The 16,677-nt window shown below is 41.6% G+C and overlaps 1 protein-coding gene across 1 annotated transcript in view; it reads right to left on the bottom strand.

Moving 5' to 3' along the window:
- macf1a (microtubule actin crosslinking factor 1a) overlaps nt 1-16,677 on the bottom strand; it is a 183,691-nt gene that overhangs the window by 45,281 nt on the left and 121,733 nt on the right. The window contains 18 exon segments of the mRNA XM_046834431.1: nt 1-486; nt 728-1,235; nt 1,880-2,079; nt 2,810-2,939; nt 3,070-3,308; nt 5,035-5,097; nt 5,763-5,874; nt 5,966-6,122; nt 7,890-8,056; nt 8,176-8,493; nt 8,710-8,909; nt 9,002-9,125; nt 9,236-9,412; nt 9,630-9,821; nt 9,921-10,262; nt 10,346-10,507; nt 10,598-10,831; nt 11,471-11,620. Of these exon segments, the coding sequence (XP_046690387.1) occupies nt 1-486; nt 728-1,235; nt 1,880-2,079; nt 2,810-2,939; nt 3,070-3,308; nt 5,035-5,097; nt 5,763-5,874; nt 5,966-6,122; nt 7,890-8,056; nt 8,176-8,493; nt 8,710-8,909; nt 9,002-9,125; nt 9,236-9,412; nt 9,630-9,821; nt 9,921-10,262; nt 10,346-10,507; nt 10,598-10,831; nt 11,471-11,620 (3,961 nt within the window).

Raw genomic sequence — 16,677 nt, 5'->3', positions numbered from 1 at the left:
GGGCTTCTTCAAGGGCAGCAGGCTCTAGAGTAGGTTGGATCTCGGTCTCTTTTTGCTCACACTCCTTCAGCCAGGGATCCAGTTCATCCCGATGTTGCCTGTACTGTATGGCACGACCCAGTGTCTCTTTAATATGTGCTTGTTTTTCTGCCAATCCTTGGTTTACTTCCTCCCAGTCCTGGCGCAGTTTGGTGAGCCGAGCCTGCATACCCGAGCGCTCATCTCCAGCAGGAAGTGAAGCCAGGATTGATGCTCCCTCAGCCTGGATGAGCTCGTAGGACCCTCGCTGTTGTGCCACACAACGCTGAAGCTCTTCTTGTTGGGCAAGGAGGGCTTGCAGGACGTCAGGCTGGCAGGGGAGAGGGTCAGACATGCTAGGTGTACTTGCAGCAGCCTGGCCATCTAACCAGGCACGGAGCTCCTCGAACATCTGCTGGAATTGCTGTGTGCTTGAGAGAGCAGCTTGCAGCTGGGATAAACCATCGGCTGGAGACAAACAAGGAGGAAGAAAACTTGATACAATAAATATGTAGAATTACAGAATTGCTTATTCATAACCAATATTGTCCTGTTGCTGATATTTAGTTACATTTCTCAACTGAAATCTGAGATATACATGAATTTCTGTGAAGCTCTAGTGCTCTTAGAGCTTCCTATCCATACTAAAAATAAAAAAGACTAATCATTGTTTTGGGGGAAAAAAACAAAAACCTCTATTCTGTCTCACCTGCTCGTTCCTCCAGGCTGTTTAGTGGGCCACTGACACTCTCCAGTCTCTTATTAAGCTCCTCTCTGAGGTAGGGCTCCACAACAATAGAGCTGAGCTCTGCACATAGCTGCTCAGCCTGGGCCAGCTGACCCCTCCTCTGCTCGAGCTCTGCACGGATCTCTCCTGTCTCCTTCAGCCTCTGGCGCAGAGCCTCAGGCTGGGCGCTAAGCGAGGCCTGGGCATCCAGCTTCTCAGCCAAATGGGACAAACTTTGGGAGAGTTCCTTCAGCAAAGTCTGGAAGCTCTCACTGGTGCCCTGAGCACGCTCGATTTGGTCAAAACGTCCAGACAGGCGAGAAGTCAGGTCTTCCCACTGCCGAGTGATGGAGGCCAGCTCCTGCTTCACCTCGGCTACATCCTGGCTGTCCCCAGAGCCCTGCTCTCCAGAAGGTGAGAGGATACCCTCTGCTGCCCGGGTCAGCTGATCAAACTGGGCACGCCGTGTCTCAAATTCACGCAGCATAATCTGGGACAGAAGGAGAGAGAGCTTTTAGAGAGAACTTTTATATTATTATTTTTATACAAGTCCATTTAACAATACCATAAATTTACACATAAAACACCAGAAAATATCTGAATAACAAACAAACCAACATGGATAACATGGATTTGGGCACTGGAGGTACCCAATATTAGCAATATTCTTCTAAAAATGTCTTTAAAGTACTGTAACCAATTAATATAAACACACAGTGTCATATTTTGTTAAAGGAAGGCCTTCTAAATAGAATTCTGCTTCATTCTAATTGTAGTCATTTCCTCACAGGAAAGAAAGGAACAGTTGAAAAACAGGAAATTACATAACTGGAAGCAGGGAAAATGTACAGATGAGTACAAAGGTTTGCATCTGTTTATAAAAAAAATTAATGCAAAAAATTTTCATTCATCAAAAAAAACAAAAACAAAAAAAAAACCAGGGTGAGTCTTTACATATGTTCTAAGATAGATAGATAGACAGATCGATAGATAGATAGATAGCTAGATAGATAGATAGACAGATACTTATTAATTATTTTAGATTTTTATCTTATATCAGTGTATACCAATTTAGCTCAACATTTTACTCTAGATAAAAAGCAAACATTTACCCTTAATATATCAAGTAAATACCTGCACTTGTTGCTTCTGAGTGTTAAGCATGTTTGGGTCGATGCTCAGGGGCCCGAGCACACTCATCATCAACTCTTTCTCTTGTAGCCAGGGACCAAGCTGATTGGCTGCTGATGCAAAGTTGCCCAGTCTGTCAGCGCACATGTCCAGTTCTATCTGTCTCTGGGCTGCAGTCTGATTGGCTTTCTCCCACCGACATTCTAAGAAAAGAAGCCATGGTAAATGTGGTTGTGTAAGTGAAACCTAACAAACACCTCGATGCCTCTTGAAACCATAACAACAGAAGCTGGGTGCACAGGTCACCATGGTAACGAAAGATTCTGGGAAACACTGCAACTGAATAATCATTGTAGTAGGAAATTCAGGGAATTAAGATAAAAGGGACGTGAAACAATAACGTCTAATTTAGTGTGTTTATGTCCTGGCATCACAGAAGCAGAAACACGTATACAGGCAACTCTGGCAGCGATAAATGCGTGTCCATGCGTGACTCTTTGAGTCATCGGTAGAGCTAGTCTGACACCCCCATGTGGTTTCAATAAAGCACAAATTTCGCTTTGAGAATAATTTGAATGCTTTGAGTCACATAAGAAACATAAAATATCACAGAGTACTGAACGCTCTTCCTGAAGCTCACGCCATTCTCCTGCCTCCTCCAGTTTCTCCAACCTACGCACCATACCAAGCTTTTGTTTGATTTACCAGAAGAGCTCTCAACCTTTTACAAAAACTAAATCCCCTACAAAAGTATTTTTAGCTCTAGAGCGGAACAGATATGCACATAAAACACAAACATTTTTCAGAAATGTAATGTGGTACTGTTTAAAAAATAGGGACCCTCTATATTAAAGCTGGTTTACCAACGTGTAAAAACCTCGTTTGTTTTTTTTTATTTATTTATACCCATACAGCCCCATTCTGAGTACCGACCTATGTCTTTTAGTTGTTGTTTCCAGATCTCTGCTTCAGGGGAGTCAGGATTTTCTTTTATCAGCTTCTTGAGTGTGTTCTTTAGGTCTTCCACTTTCCCAGAATGTTCAGCGAGTTCAGACATCAACGCCTGCATGGGGGAAGTCACAGTCATGATATTCATTATGCAACATTTGAAGTGATACCATGCAGCTATTAAAATGTGTTCTGCTCAATAGATCAGATAGGGGCAGGTGGTACTGTATTCCCCCTTTGCTCACCTTGTTCTCCCCGGCTTGGGCACGGACTACCTCAGGCCGCGAGGGCGATGCAGTCTGCCCCTGTGTTAGCCTCTGTTCCCGAGGCCCTAACCATTGGTGCAGAGCCTCAGCATCCTGCCTGGCCTTCTGGCACAGCTCCAAAGAAGCCTGCTGTCTGCTCTGCCTTTCTTGAAGATCCCCACCCAGGTGCTCGTACCTGCTGTTCACGTCCGCCACCACCACCTGGATCTCAGTCAGGTCTGCCGGGAAAGGGGTGGGATAGTTTCAAGATAAGACAAATGACTTTATTAAATGGAGTGTAACTGTTAAGAGTGCTGTTTTTTCATGTTTCTTCTTGCTTATGGTGAAGACACTATTTATTCTACACTTATCTCTTATAACCTAAGAAGCAAGTCAAACGGGCAGAGACCGAAGCAGACATGGAGCATTGCAAATTCATGAAAGGACAACGAATAAATGTTGCACTGTTGGGCTTTTTTTCACTTGGAATGACATGCTTATGCATTTAGTTAGATGTCAAAATAGTTTTCACACAAGTATGATCCAGAATTGTCATTTGGTAGACGCCCTTATCCAGAGCGAGTTCTGAGCAGCTGTCGGGATAAGGGCCTTGCTTAAAGGCCCAGGAGTGGCATTTTGCTGAGGCTGGGATTTGAACGGACGAACTCTGGATTCTACCTACCATCTCCCCCATCGGCTTCTCTGCTGGCCTAAACTCCATCAGAATCACTGACTTGTGTTTTAATATTTTCTTTCGTTGAATATTTATTAACTCTTTCCCAATAGCACATTCTCTTAATTTTCTAGTGTATCTCTATGGTGTGCTGCTTCTGCACAAACAAGTGTAATTTTCGGTTAGAGTTTCTGTCCAATCAGAATTTAGCTGTCACATCACATATTGCTGTATATTGCTGTTAATTAACAGCGTGACCTCATTAGATACAAATCTATGTTGCTTTAAGCTGTGTAAACCCCCCAGAAGGTGAAGAGTCATGTCGGCATTTTCACAGCCTTTGATGGGATGGTCAAAGAGTGCACTAGTCAGAGTTTGCAACCCGCATCTGTAGCAAACTGCACAAGCTCAAAAATATTTGTGTGGGTTTAATAGCTGTTTTTTTTATTTCACAATGGCTGACAGAGGAGAAGAAATTTGGTCACAGATACACTTACAAGGACACTTATAACATGAACTATTCAAGAAAAGCTGGGGATCGTGAGGCCAACCCGCTCGAAACAGTTTTTTGATTAACCATTTATACTTTTAATACATTTGTGTAAAAACTGTAGGAAAACTGAAATGCACGAACAAAATGCGCAAAAACACACAAACAACGGGGTCATTTTACGAGGTTGATATATGCTTCTGCTAGAAATGTATGCGGGCGGCACAGCTGTGGCTACAGGGAAAAACTGTTTTACTATTTAATAATATTACTGTGTGCAATATTACCTGCAATACGTGCAATATTACCTGCAATACGTGCAATATCACCTGAAATACGTGCAATATTACCTGCAATATGTGCAATACCACCTGTGTGCAATACAACCTACAATACATACTTTCCCTCATCTGTATTTATATATTGTGTTGTGTATATACTTGTAATATTATAGTATGTCTTATTCGTCTATTCTTTTATATATTTGCATTTATTTATTTATTTTTTTTCATGCTGCTGTAACAAAGAAATTTCCCCACTGTGGGACGAATAAAGGTTTATCTTATCTTATCTTATCTAAACTACTTGTTAAATTGTTGTGTTTTTTGTATAATATTGATTGTTTCTATAGCCATGGTGTCATAATAATGGCATTAAGAGGTGAATTAGTTCAGGTAAAACAACACTGAAGGCCTCGGTGTGTAATGCATCGACCGCCACTGATATAATGGATATTGGCCATATAATGAAATGTGGATACAATGTGTCCTACAGGACAGTGGACTCATTAAAGAGGGCTTACCTCTGCAGGTGTGAATGCCATTAAGACTGCTGGAGCCACCGGCACCATTGAGCGCGGGGACACCTGGGAGAGAGGCACACACTCAGACACTGGTACTACACACACGTGCGCGAACACCACAAAGACGTAAGCACTTGCACAAATAAGCCACTTGACAGGTATAATCTCACAAAGTTTTAACACAAAACAGGACACGTAATCTGATCAAACAAGCCTCGTAAATTATAAAGAAAAAAGGTATCCAATTTCTTAATGTGTAATTTTGAAAGATTTCCTTAAGAAAATACACTGTATAGACAAAGATTCGTGGACACCTGTCCATAAGACTCATATATTAATAGACAAGGGACATGGTCATGCTCCCGGAACAGGATTGGGATTTCAAATTCAAGTAAAGGGAAAATTCTACCACATCCAAAGACATCCTGCCCAATTGCTGGTAACAGTTTAAGCAGAAACCACATATGGCTGAAAAAGTCGGGTGTCCCAATACTTTTGTATATATAGTGTTTTTTGCATTTGGCAGGAGAAAATGTACATGTTAATTTTTTTTCATAAATTGTTCATAAGGTGCCTCACGAATTGTTGTACATCTTTGCTATTTAAAGGATGACATCAATTGCAGTGAAGCAGTTTTATTTTAGAAATGTTTATAAACTGCAAAAAAAAATATAAGTAAATAAAAAAAATAAAAATGAAGTAAAATAAGATCCGAATGCCACTCTTACCTGTTTTGCTTTGTGGAGCAGTTATGCTGATGATCAGACCCTCCAGCTCTGAGCTGCTCTTGTTAAGCTCCTGAACTTGATTGCCCTGAAACTCCCATTCACTTCGCAGCTCCTGAGAGCAAATCATGAACGTTTTATAGAATGATCAAATCTGCAATGTTTAGAACACAAGGTTTCATCATTTTTCTCCAATGCACACCCACCTTGAGCTGCTGTACTCTCCTTTGCAGGCCCTCGCTATTGAGGTTGGGCTCTTTAGCAGGCAGTTGTTCTTGTGCCATCTGCAGCCACCTGAGGAGGGAGCCGGAGAGCAAACGGAACTGTACTAGCTGCTGCTCACAGTTCTGGATGGCATTCAGCCTGCAGACACATCGAATAATTCAATCAGACAATTTAATACAAGCATGGCCTAGCCTATGGGAAAATGTTTAAGTCAATAGTGGAGTCAACTTCCATTCGATATGTTTTTTTTTTTCTTCCCCTAAATACTCTCAGAGATTTGTCCTCCAAACCACAGCTTTGAACCTCTCAACGAACTCACGAACCCGATGAACTGATGTGCTTCAGCAGTCCTCTATTTCAAACCCAATAATACCCACATTACATGTAGTCATAGGAATAGTTAAAAGGCCCTGTACTATTCGCTCCCAATAACACACAAAGGGCGTGATTATAATCCCACTTCTCGTATATCATGTCATAGAACTCGGTTATATGAGGAACCGACTCTGGCATTTGAAGTACGGAGGCCTTTAGAAAAGCATCCCTTATGGAAAATTATGGCAGTTTGGCAGAGCATAAAACTATTCACTGACAATAAATTAATCATACAGGTTTTATTTTCACTATGTGGTGACTGGCATGACTTTAGCCTATGTTGGAATCTGGCTATTAAGCGCCAATACTAGTCTTCCCACAAGTAAAATTCTGTACGTCTGTAATATTTGTTATACTCAAGAGACATTTTGATAGCTTGGCTTGGGTTTACTTGGGTCTTCTTGAGGAAAGAGCTGCTGCATAGCATTAGACAGTTATTCTGACTGATTTATGCTGTATCCTATAAAGAATCTTTTTCTTCATCCTGATGGGAGGTGGTGTCTCTTTGAGGATAACCTAAGTATGATTCGAAATATATTTTAGAACATTCGCAGTCATGAAATTTACCAGAGATTTTGGTGAGAAATGTTAAGACACTGCTCCATACCACCATCATCAAAACTGCAGCTAAGGAAAGTTATATACATTTGTACAGTACAGTGTACAGTATATAACAACACTGTGTTAGGTATAGTCAATTCGGCTTTATTGTCAACATATGCAGTGCAGTACACAGTGAAACAAAACGTTTTCCCAGGACCAACAATAAAATATTGTGTGTTGGTTGTTCATTGAGTGGTCGACCGATTCATCGGTTTTGCCGTTTAATCGACACGATAGTTGTTTGCTGGAACTATCAGCAAAAATTCATACCGATAGTTTTTCCGGCTTTTTTTTCCTCTGGCTTGGGATCTGCATTTTACTTGACACGTCGGCAAATGAAACTAAATCTGCGATTGTATTCTAGGTACAGCGCGAGATTGAAAAAACTATCAAAAAGGTATTAACAGAATTCAATTCGAACAGAATATACCTTCAAAGAATCTCCTAGACATTGTTAAATCAGACAATGTTTAAATCCCTGCCACCAAAATGCTCCTGTGTCGGTCACAGATCATGAAAAGTGAAACAAATCTGTCAAATGGGTGGTTGGATTTATTCAGGCGTCTTTTTTTTCACATTTTATGTAGGGCATTATCATTATGGGCTGTTTATTACTCTCATTGGGAGAAAACTGGTAGTTCTGCGTGATCAAACATTGAGCACACCAAAATGGCATGATCCTCGTTTCATAACACCTCCGCAAAAATTCGATTGCGAGATCGGTAGTCAAATCAGGCTCCTCCCTATGGAAGCGCTACAGTATCCACATGAGAGTCCACATGAGCAGACTCATTACTCACACGTGAGGTGAGAGGAAATTTACTGAGGCTTTGATCTGGATAATTTGTGGAATGGAACAATAAGGATGAACAGATGTTGTTTATACATTTGCCTACTGGTTTCTTTTTATTACTGGCCAGAACTCACCTCTCACTGACACCGGCTTCTAGTCGAGCAAACTCCTCTGATACCTCTTTAGTCGAGTCTACAAGGACGTGCGCACTGGCAAATAGCCTCGACTTGCTCAGGTCTGTCCCAAGCTCCGCAAATGCCTTCAACTGACTTGTTTCCTGGACAAGATCTGATTTGACCTCCTAAAACCAAGGCATGATCAGTTAATTAGAGACTTTACCATGTACAAGGTAACATTAGTGCTCATAAAAAGTGTCTAAATATGGCACGGTGGCTGCTGTTTGTGGATGATCTCCATTACCTCTATGGAGTGTTTATAATCCTCTACACTGTGGTCTGGTAGGCCTCCGAGGCTCAAAACCCTCTCACGGCTCTTTGTGAAGTCTCGAAGGTCTGAGCTCAGGCGCTCAAAGCCCTCTAGCTTGGGCAGAACTGCCCGCAGTTCAGCTTCATTTTCAGCCTGCTTGGTCTGGGCTGCGCTGTAGCGTTGGCTCAGGTCCTGCAGTGCCCCCTGCAGACCAGATACTGTTGATGCATCCGCAGATTTCAGCAGCTTGGACACGGATTCCCGAGTGGACTCCACACTGCCCTGTCGTGAGAGTAATTCTTGACGCAATTTCTGTTTGAACAAAAAAAAACTTTTAGGGTTCTTTAAAATCATATTATTAACACACTTGATGTTTCATTAGAGGCATTTTTGGTGTGTTTAAATTGTTTATAGAGGAAGTGCTGAGAAGTGAGTGGGCAGGATTTTTGATATTTGCATCTATGGCTTAAAATTTGATTTTGACTCTATTTTCATATTTGATGCAACAAACTGAGACAAACGTGATACCTGATTCTGGGTGAGAGCCTCCTGCACTGCTTGAGCAGTAGCTTCGATTGGTCCAGGGTCTAATGCGAGACTATCCAGCCAGGTAAGCAGCACTTTGAGTCCCTCCTGGACACTGACAGACTGTGCGACAGCAGTCTGGAGTTGCTCAGCTCTCAGAGACACACACACTGACAGAGTTCCAAACCGCTTCTCAAGTACATCTGAAATGGATTTGGGAGGAACATTATTCAAAACCTAGTTAACCTGCATATAATAGATCAATGTAACAAACAAACCATGAGCATGTAGTTACCTGTGGTGGTGTTAATATCTGCCGTTTTAAGTTTTGGGGACTCCTGATTGCTGGTGAGCGTTTTCCCTGCTTTCCTCACCTTCTCGAGTTGCACTGAACGCTCAGCGAGCTCGTCCTGCAGATGCTAAAAGAAAGCGATAACAAAAAAATTACAGACAATAAAGGTTTGATGTCACACACTTACTCATGCTTAAACATCTGCAGGTTGCATCAGGGAGGTGTAGCCACTTTTACCTGTACAGTACTGAGCGTATTTTGTAGTGTCTGTGTATCAGTCTGTTCGCCACTGGGTTTCAATATGCTCTGGTTCTTCTCCTGAGAAATGAGCCAAAAATCTAGAGCTGTTGCCTCATCCTGGTACTGCTGGTATTGATCCAGTAAACTGGACAGATGGGTACCAAAATCGACAGACTGCAACAAACAGAAGAGTGTACGGTTAATAAGTCAAACTAATAATTTCTGAAATAAATACAGCGGTCTGATGTGTGCTAAACACCTACGAGAACATTTCTACCCCTAGAGTGATATAGTCAAACACATTTTATAACATTCTGGGTGACTGTGATTTGCAGATTTGTACCCTGAGAACATCATAGCACGATACAGATAGAAAAGTTGTTCCCTCTACCTTGTTTTGTAAAGAACTGTAGCGTTGCGTCGAATCCCGGAGCTTATCACTGACAAGCTGCCTTGTGTCTTGTAGAGCTGGGTCAATAACCCCAGCCCTTTCCTGAGTCCCCTGTATGGAATCCAGCACCTTCTGTCCGGAAATGGACACGAAGCGCAAATCTGCCTTGTGGCAGATCACATCGTCTGCCAGCTAGAAAACAAGCAAGTCATCATTTTTATTGATAAAAGTCTTACTGTTTAAATTGTAATAATAATTATGGATTATTGAATATGTTGGTATCATGAATACTTTTTTGTGCTCCTCCAGCCTGTCTATAAGCCCCTGTGCATCAGCTTCTCCTTCCCTTAGGGAACACAGCTCTTTCTCACTCTGCTCCAGCCATGTAATCAGGTTGCCATGTTCTTCCATGAATTTCGAGAAGTCATCCTGAAGTGCTTCGGTCCGTCTTAGTCTCTCCTGGCAGCTCTGCAGACGTTCCTGGTGTTGGCTTTGGAGCTGGTCTAGGCTGGCACGCAGACGTTGCTTCTCTTCCTGAGGCACGCTGGAGTCTGGCTGCTCCAGGAGAGCGTGTGTGGACTGGGCCACCTGTAAGAGGTGAGCCTGCTGGCCTTGTAACTGCCGTAATTCTTCCTGTAACAGTCAACAAGCATGTGAAAGAATTAACACTAAAAACAGGACGGCACACGTTTCAATTCGGAGAGCCCGGTTCTTACCTTTAGCATGTCATTGTGCGAGTCTAGTGACCGCGCTGGCACGATGGCATCTGGAACAGTCTCTCCAAGTGACTGCCTCCTAGAGGTGTCCAGGGATGATAACTCCTTAATCAGCATATCTATTTTTCCCTGGGTCTCCTGCAGCTGCTCTTCTGCTTTAGCCTAGATTAGAGCAGAAAAAAAGGAAATACAGCTTTAGGATGTACCGAAAAAAGAAACTCCAACGGTGATGTATTTCCTCGAGATCTTTACCCTTTGTGTGTTTTGCTGGAGTGTTGCATTGATGGTCAAGTCCAGCTGAGCCAGTGAGGACTGAGCAGTGTCTGTGAGAGTGTGGTATTGCTCTTTTATACGGGTCAGTGCCGCTTGAAGGTTAGCCCTTTCCTCTGGACTCAGATCGTCACCGCGCTCAGCGAGGAACTCCTCCATTGACCGAATTGTATCCATCATGCCATCACCTTTGGCCTGAAGATCTTTCTGCACCTCCTGAAATTTTTTTTTTGCCCAAAAGTACATCAAGATACATGGCTAACTTACACTGATCAGACATAACTTTAAGGCCACCGATCAGGCATAACATAATGAGCACCTGCACCCACACTTAAATATTGTGTTTGGCACCCCTTTTGCTGCCAAAACCCTGCCCTGGCAGCAGTAACTTCTTCAGCAACTTGAGCCACAGAAGATTGTCTGTTGGATCGGACCACATGGGCCAGCCCTCGCTCCCCACATTCATCAATAAACCTTGGCCGTCCATGACCCAGTTGTTGGTTCACCACTGTTCCTGGCCCACTTGTGATATATCCTGACCACTGCAGACTGAGAACATCCCACAAGAGCTGCTGTTTTTTTAGAGATGCTCTGACCCAGTCATCTAACCATCACAAACTTGCTAAAATCCTTAAACCCCCCCATTTTTCCAGCTTCTAACACATCAAATTTAAGGACAAAATGTATACTTGCTGTCTAATATTATCCCACACACTAACAGGTGCCATGATGAAGAGATAATCAGTGTTATTCACTTCACCGCTCATAATGTTATAATGTCAATGTTGTGCCTGATCGGTGTATATATTCTTAAATATAAAATAATCATGCAGCTCAATTATTATATAAATTCACCTTGAGCTCACTCTGCTTTTGCTGAAGTACATTTACATTATCTGAATCAGCTCCAGGTCTCTGACTGGCCAGCAGGCTCGCTGCTCCGGCCAACCACATACTGAGACCTTCAAGCTTCTGTGAACACTCGGCTTTCTGCTGTTGCACAACCTAAAACCCAGCAGGAAAAAAAACGATTTGTCCTTTGCACAACATTCGAAAACTACATTTAACAGCACTAGTGTTAACGCAAACATGTTTTCAACATCATTTATCGCAAATCTGACTTCACATATTGCCCGGAAATACGCATTGTTTGAGCGAGATGTATCCAGATCACGCAGACAGACAACACAAATCTCTCACGCAAATCAATCACGCAGAAAAAAAAAAGATTTTAGTTTATCACAATGAAAATTAATCAGTCGGTTGTTTTCCCTTTTCTTGAAATACAGATAGAAAAGTAGAGAGAAAAAAGCCTGCTAATATAAAATGGCTGATTTGAAATCTTTAGCCTTTTCAAGTTGGCATAAGCACTTGTCCTCTGTGGCAATCTGTAACAGCAAGGCAGAGAGGTTAATACACGTTAAATCCACACACATGCAAAAAGCTAAATATAATCTTGCAGAGAAGTGAGTGGTTAAAAAAGCTGAAGCATATAATGAAGCATAGCTACTTTACATTTTCATTGAATAACTAATGCTATAAAACAAACTTGCTTCTATGTTTGTTTAAATCAGGGACAAAAAAAGACTATAAACTATTGTTTTATAGACTATAATCATTTTGGTTATGCAGCTATTTCCTGTGTTAATTCAAAACCAAAGTATAATCATGTTGCGGCTGTAAAGGTATAAGCGTTCAACCAGGTATTTGCAAACCTCTCTCTCCCTGGCAGTCAATCTCTCTTTCTCTCTTTCTTTTTCTTCCTGTTTCCGCTCTCGTTCCTTCTGGTCTCGCTCCTCTTCTCGGACCCGCTGGACTGAAAGGGCCTCGGCCCTGGCGTGGGTGCGGCTCGATGCCTGGTGGATGGCGCTCTGGAGCTGCTGGAGCTTTCCCAGCAGATTCCTGCTTTGCTCAGGTGCCAGATCCTGTGCGCACTCTGAGATAAACATCTGGATGTCAAACGCCACAGCGTTCACATCACCTGAACGGGTTGTGAGACCCTCCTGTAGATCCTGAAACAGAAAAGCAAATGTGATATGCAAGAAATAAACCATTACAATATGATACAGGAAAATTAGCCGGGAAAGTGATACCATGGAATGATGTCCCTCAGCTGGACCTCATATGACAAAACCAATTTGCCAATGACTTTTAAAGACTTTTTTAAACAACTAATCATTGTACATTTTATCCGTTTGTAGTTGCGCTTAAATGTTATGGTCTTGCATTAAAATAGTTATAAAGTAATTTCCTCACCAGCCTATTTTAATCTCGCTAATAAAATGCAGCTGAAGTTATAGAGATAACACACTGCCCCTGCCCAAAAATGGTCTAGAAATGTTATTGGAGATACGAGTCCCCCTTCTGAAAAAGCTACAAAATGTCTGCACAAAGTCCTTTAGGTAAACAAATAAACATTTGAAAAACTCCTTTTAAATGGAGCATCCACCCTACAAGTGCTGGAGTAAAAGATTTTTATTACAGCAATCCCTAACATATTGGAACAAGTACATTATTAGAAACCTGTAATTACCTTCTGACCAATCAGAATTAAAAATTCAGTAGCGATGTGGCACAAATAAGACTGATATTCCTAAAAAAATCTTTGTATTTGAAGTGTGAGTAAAATGTACCTTCACTTGTTGCAGTTTTTGAGTGAGCCACTCTAAAGATTTTTTATCATTCTCTTGAATCTTTCCATCGTCCGATGAAGCTGTGTCAAGCTCCATCTGAGCTTCCTTGTCTTTAAGCCAGTCAAGAAGACTGTCCACTCGCCCAGTCAGAGACTCCAACTCAGTACGCACTGCTTCCTGGGAAGGGAGGGATGGATGGATGGATGTATTGGTGGATGGATGGATGGATGGATAAAAAAAACAGCAACAAAATGCACTTTAGCATCTAACAAAAATGCAAACAGTGAAATTGTGCAAATAAACAACGGTATATGCAAAAGATATATAAGGCACAATATACTGTATATCAAAATATATACATTATATATGTGATCGATAAGATATTTGTTTTTGGAGCACTTTATTCCTGGATTTTTGACACCTGTAATTAATTTGCAGTCATTTAAACTTGCATAATTGTTACAATTTTGTTTAGTTTTTTCCTTCATTTATTACCATAATTTCCGGACTATTAAGCGCACCCAAATATAAGCCGCACCCACTGAATTAGAGATTTTTATTTTAAACATAAATAAGCCACACCTGTCTATAAGCTGCAGGTGTCTACACTGGAACTAATGAACTTTACACAGGCTTTAATGAAAGACAGTGCCTGTTACACAGTGTAACGGGTGAAATATGTTGTGGCTCCTTTAAGAGCCTGCCGCCGCATTTTTTCCGGTATTACTGCATGTGTGCAAGACCGAGAAATATGTCCTTATTATTTTCTGATGCTGATTACTAAGTTTCTTTGACTAACCCATAACGCTGTTGCCAAGAAAAATAAAAAAGCACGAGTTTTGGAAACCTGTCTGTGCTTATATGATTTCTGTTGCAGCTGAAGTTAGTGAGCTCTCCCATGACCCAGACTCAACGCGTTACAACGGCTTGTATCTAAACAGTAGCCTACCAAGAAAGTCATTGTTCACTGTATTCCTCCTTCCTTTCACAAGAATTTCTCTTGAGAGTTTATCTTTTGGCATCGTCGTGCGTTTAAAAATCACCACCGATAAAAATTTTTCTCCCGATGCCGTGCATCTCAGAACACAGGTGAAGTGCGTTTTTCCATGCCCGTTCGGCAATTTCATTGGTCTAATGTTATAGGGCTCAGTTTTTTGGCTTGAAGAAAAATCCATATATTAGCCGCTTCATTGTTTAAGCCGCGGGGAAAAGTAGCGGCTTATAGTCCGGAAAATACGGTAGTTGTTTTCTTGTTCAGGTGGTGGCTTTAAATAATCCCTTTTGTGTTCTCTGCCTCTTCCAGTACAGCATATGTCTTTATTCTATATATTTTATTCTTGTGCAAATAATCAAATAATAATGACAGACAGACAGTATATGATATAACAGAGATAACAGTATGGACATGAGGACAGCAGCAGAACTGCATGATAATTACCAGCATTGCAGTGAAGCATCAATGAGACAGTGTTCTAGCAGTGTAGCGTATCAATTCAGTATAGTGATGGTTGTAGGGGAAAAAGTTTTCTCATAGTTACAGTAACTGCTGAGAATTTGGTGTACTTTAGAACTAAAGTTCATACTAAATTATGTCTGCCGTACCTTCTGTGCATCACGATGTGACTGCATCCCTTGCAGCACTCTCGGCAAGTTTTCTTGCAGCACAAAACGTCCGGGACAAACTCCTCTGGTCCTTCTCCAGGGCTGCGACTAACTGGGGTGGAATACCCTCAGGTTGTGACTCCAGGAGCTGCTTAGCTGCTTCAACTGCCTTGTTTACTTGCGGCTCCAAATCGGTGAGCTCTAGAGCAAGAGCCTGGTTTTAGAGTAAACAGGGAAGAAAGTGATTTATATGAACAATATATACATAGAAATATCACAACTTTTCTTTTGTAAATTGCTTTAAAAGTGTTTTCCCAATAGGCAAATCTTATAACAGAAGGTATAAGGATTTTCAATATAGTCTTTTTACATATTTATATATACTGGGCTTTAAGGTAATAATCGAGAGCTTTTTAACTTAAAACCCCTTATACATACTGACACTTTCAGCTTCAATGACAGGTGCAGGAGTTTTCTGAGGAGCTTCAGTTGGTATCAAAGAACCCTGATTCATATATTAGATATCTGTCTAGCTTAGTATTATCTGAATGTTTGTTATCCACCCAAAAGCCTCTAGGAGAACCCTTTCAAATAATGTAGAAACAATAATCTAGCAGTGCTCACCTCTGTCTGTTTAATGATGTCATCCAGTGTGGCAAGACTCCTCCCCATGAACTGCTGCTGGTGTTGCTTGAGACGAACTTCAGTGTGGCGCACCATGGAGAGCAGAGCTACGATTTGTTGATCGTGTTCGAGACATTCTTGACGGACCAAAGAGGACTGAGAAGATCAGAACATTACAAATGAGCAATAGAATTTACAGTCCCAGCAGACCACAAACAGTACAATAGATGAATTAAGAATGAAACATAGAATGTAGAATAAACATAAACATAGCATCTTACCTTGCTTATCTGTGGGGTAGACCTCTGTTTTTTAACTCGGCTTTCAGCCTGGTTTTCTTCAACACCCTCTTGACTTTCCTCAAAGTCCTCCTCCTCCTCCTCCTCCCAGCACTCTGTAGTATCAGACTCAGGGATGTCTTCTGAATTAGACAGTTTTGAATCTGAAGACTCTTCAATGGACGATTCATCTTTGAATTCATTGTCGATATAAGAGGTTTCCTTAGTCATGGCTTGAAGTGGCACCTTACTCAGTGTATCCTCCATCTTTGTTTTGGAGGTTTGTACACATGTATTTGCTTCCAAACTGTCAACTAACGTTAGAGCAGGCACAGATTTTTGGTGGTCTTTATCCTCCCCTTTAAGAGGCTCCTTGGGGACTCCAGAGTCTCCCAGTGTTTCACTTTTTGGATGTTCAGTTTCTTTTGTTCTTGTCTTGCCAATTTGCTTGAATAAACCAATAGCGTGTTTTTCTGTTTGCTTGCTGGGGTCTATAGCAACATCTGAGCTCTTATTACAGATTAAGTCATTATCATTAACTCGGTCTGTCTGACTGATATGAGTTGGCGCAGCGTCTGTTCCAGTTACAATATCTCCCGGCAGCAGGGTTTTATTTTCGTCCATCTGCTTTGTCTGATGAATTGCATCAGTCTCGTTTTGATTTGCATGAAACGAAGAGCCTTTCTCCCCTATCTTGGCTTTCTCCTGAGCTGTTGCATGCTGCTCTTTGGCTGACCTTGACGTAACGCTTCTAACTCTTCAGCAGCCTGTTTCTCACTGACACCCCTCTCAAATACTTTCCTAAGAATGCTTTCCTTGGCTTTCTTTAGAAGTGCTTCTTTTTCCAGCTGTACCTGGTTAGTTTTGTCAGGTTGCTCTGTTCCATCTTTTCTTACTGCACGGAATGTCTCAATTTGCACTGATT

Source organism: Silurus meridionalis, chromosome 22 (genome assembly GCF_014805685.1).
Source record: "Silurus meridionalis isolate SWU-2019-XX chromosome 22, ASM1480568v1, whole genome shotgun sequence".
Lineage (NCBI taxonomy): Eukaryota > Metazoa > Chordata > Actinopteri > Siluriformes > Siluridae > Silurus > Silurus meridionalis.
The sequence above is the reverse complement of the archived record's forward strand: the minus strand, read 5'-3'. Positions and strand labels throughout refer to the sequence as shown.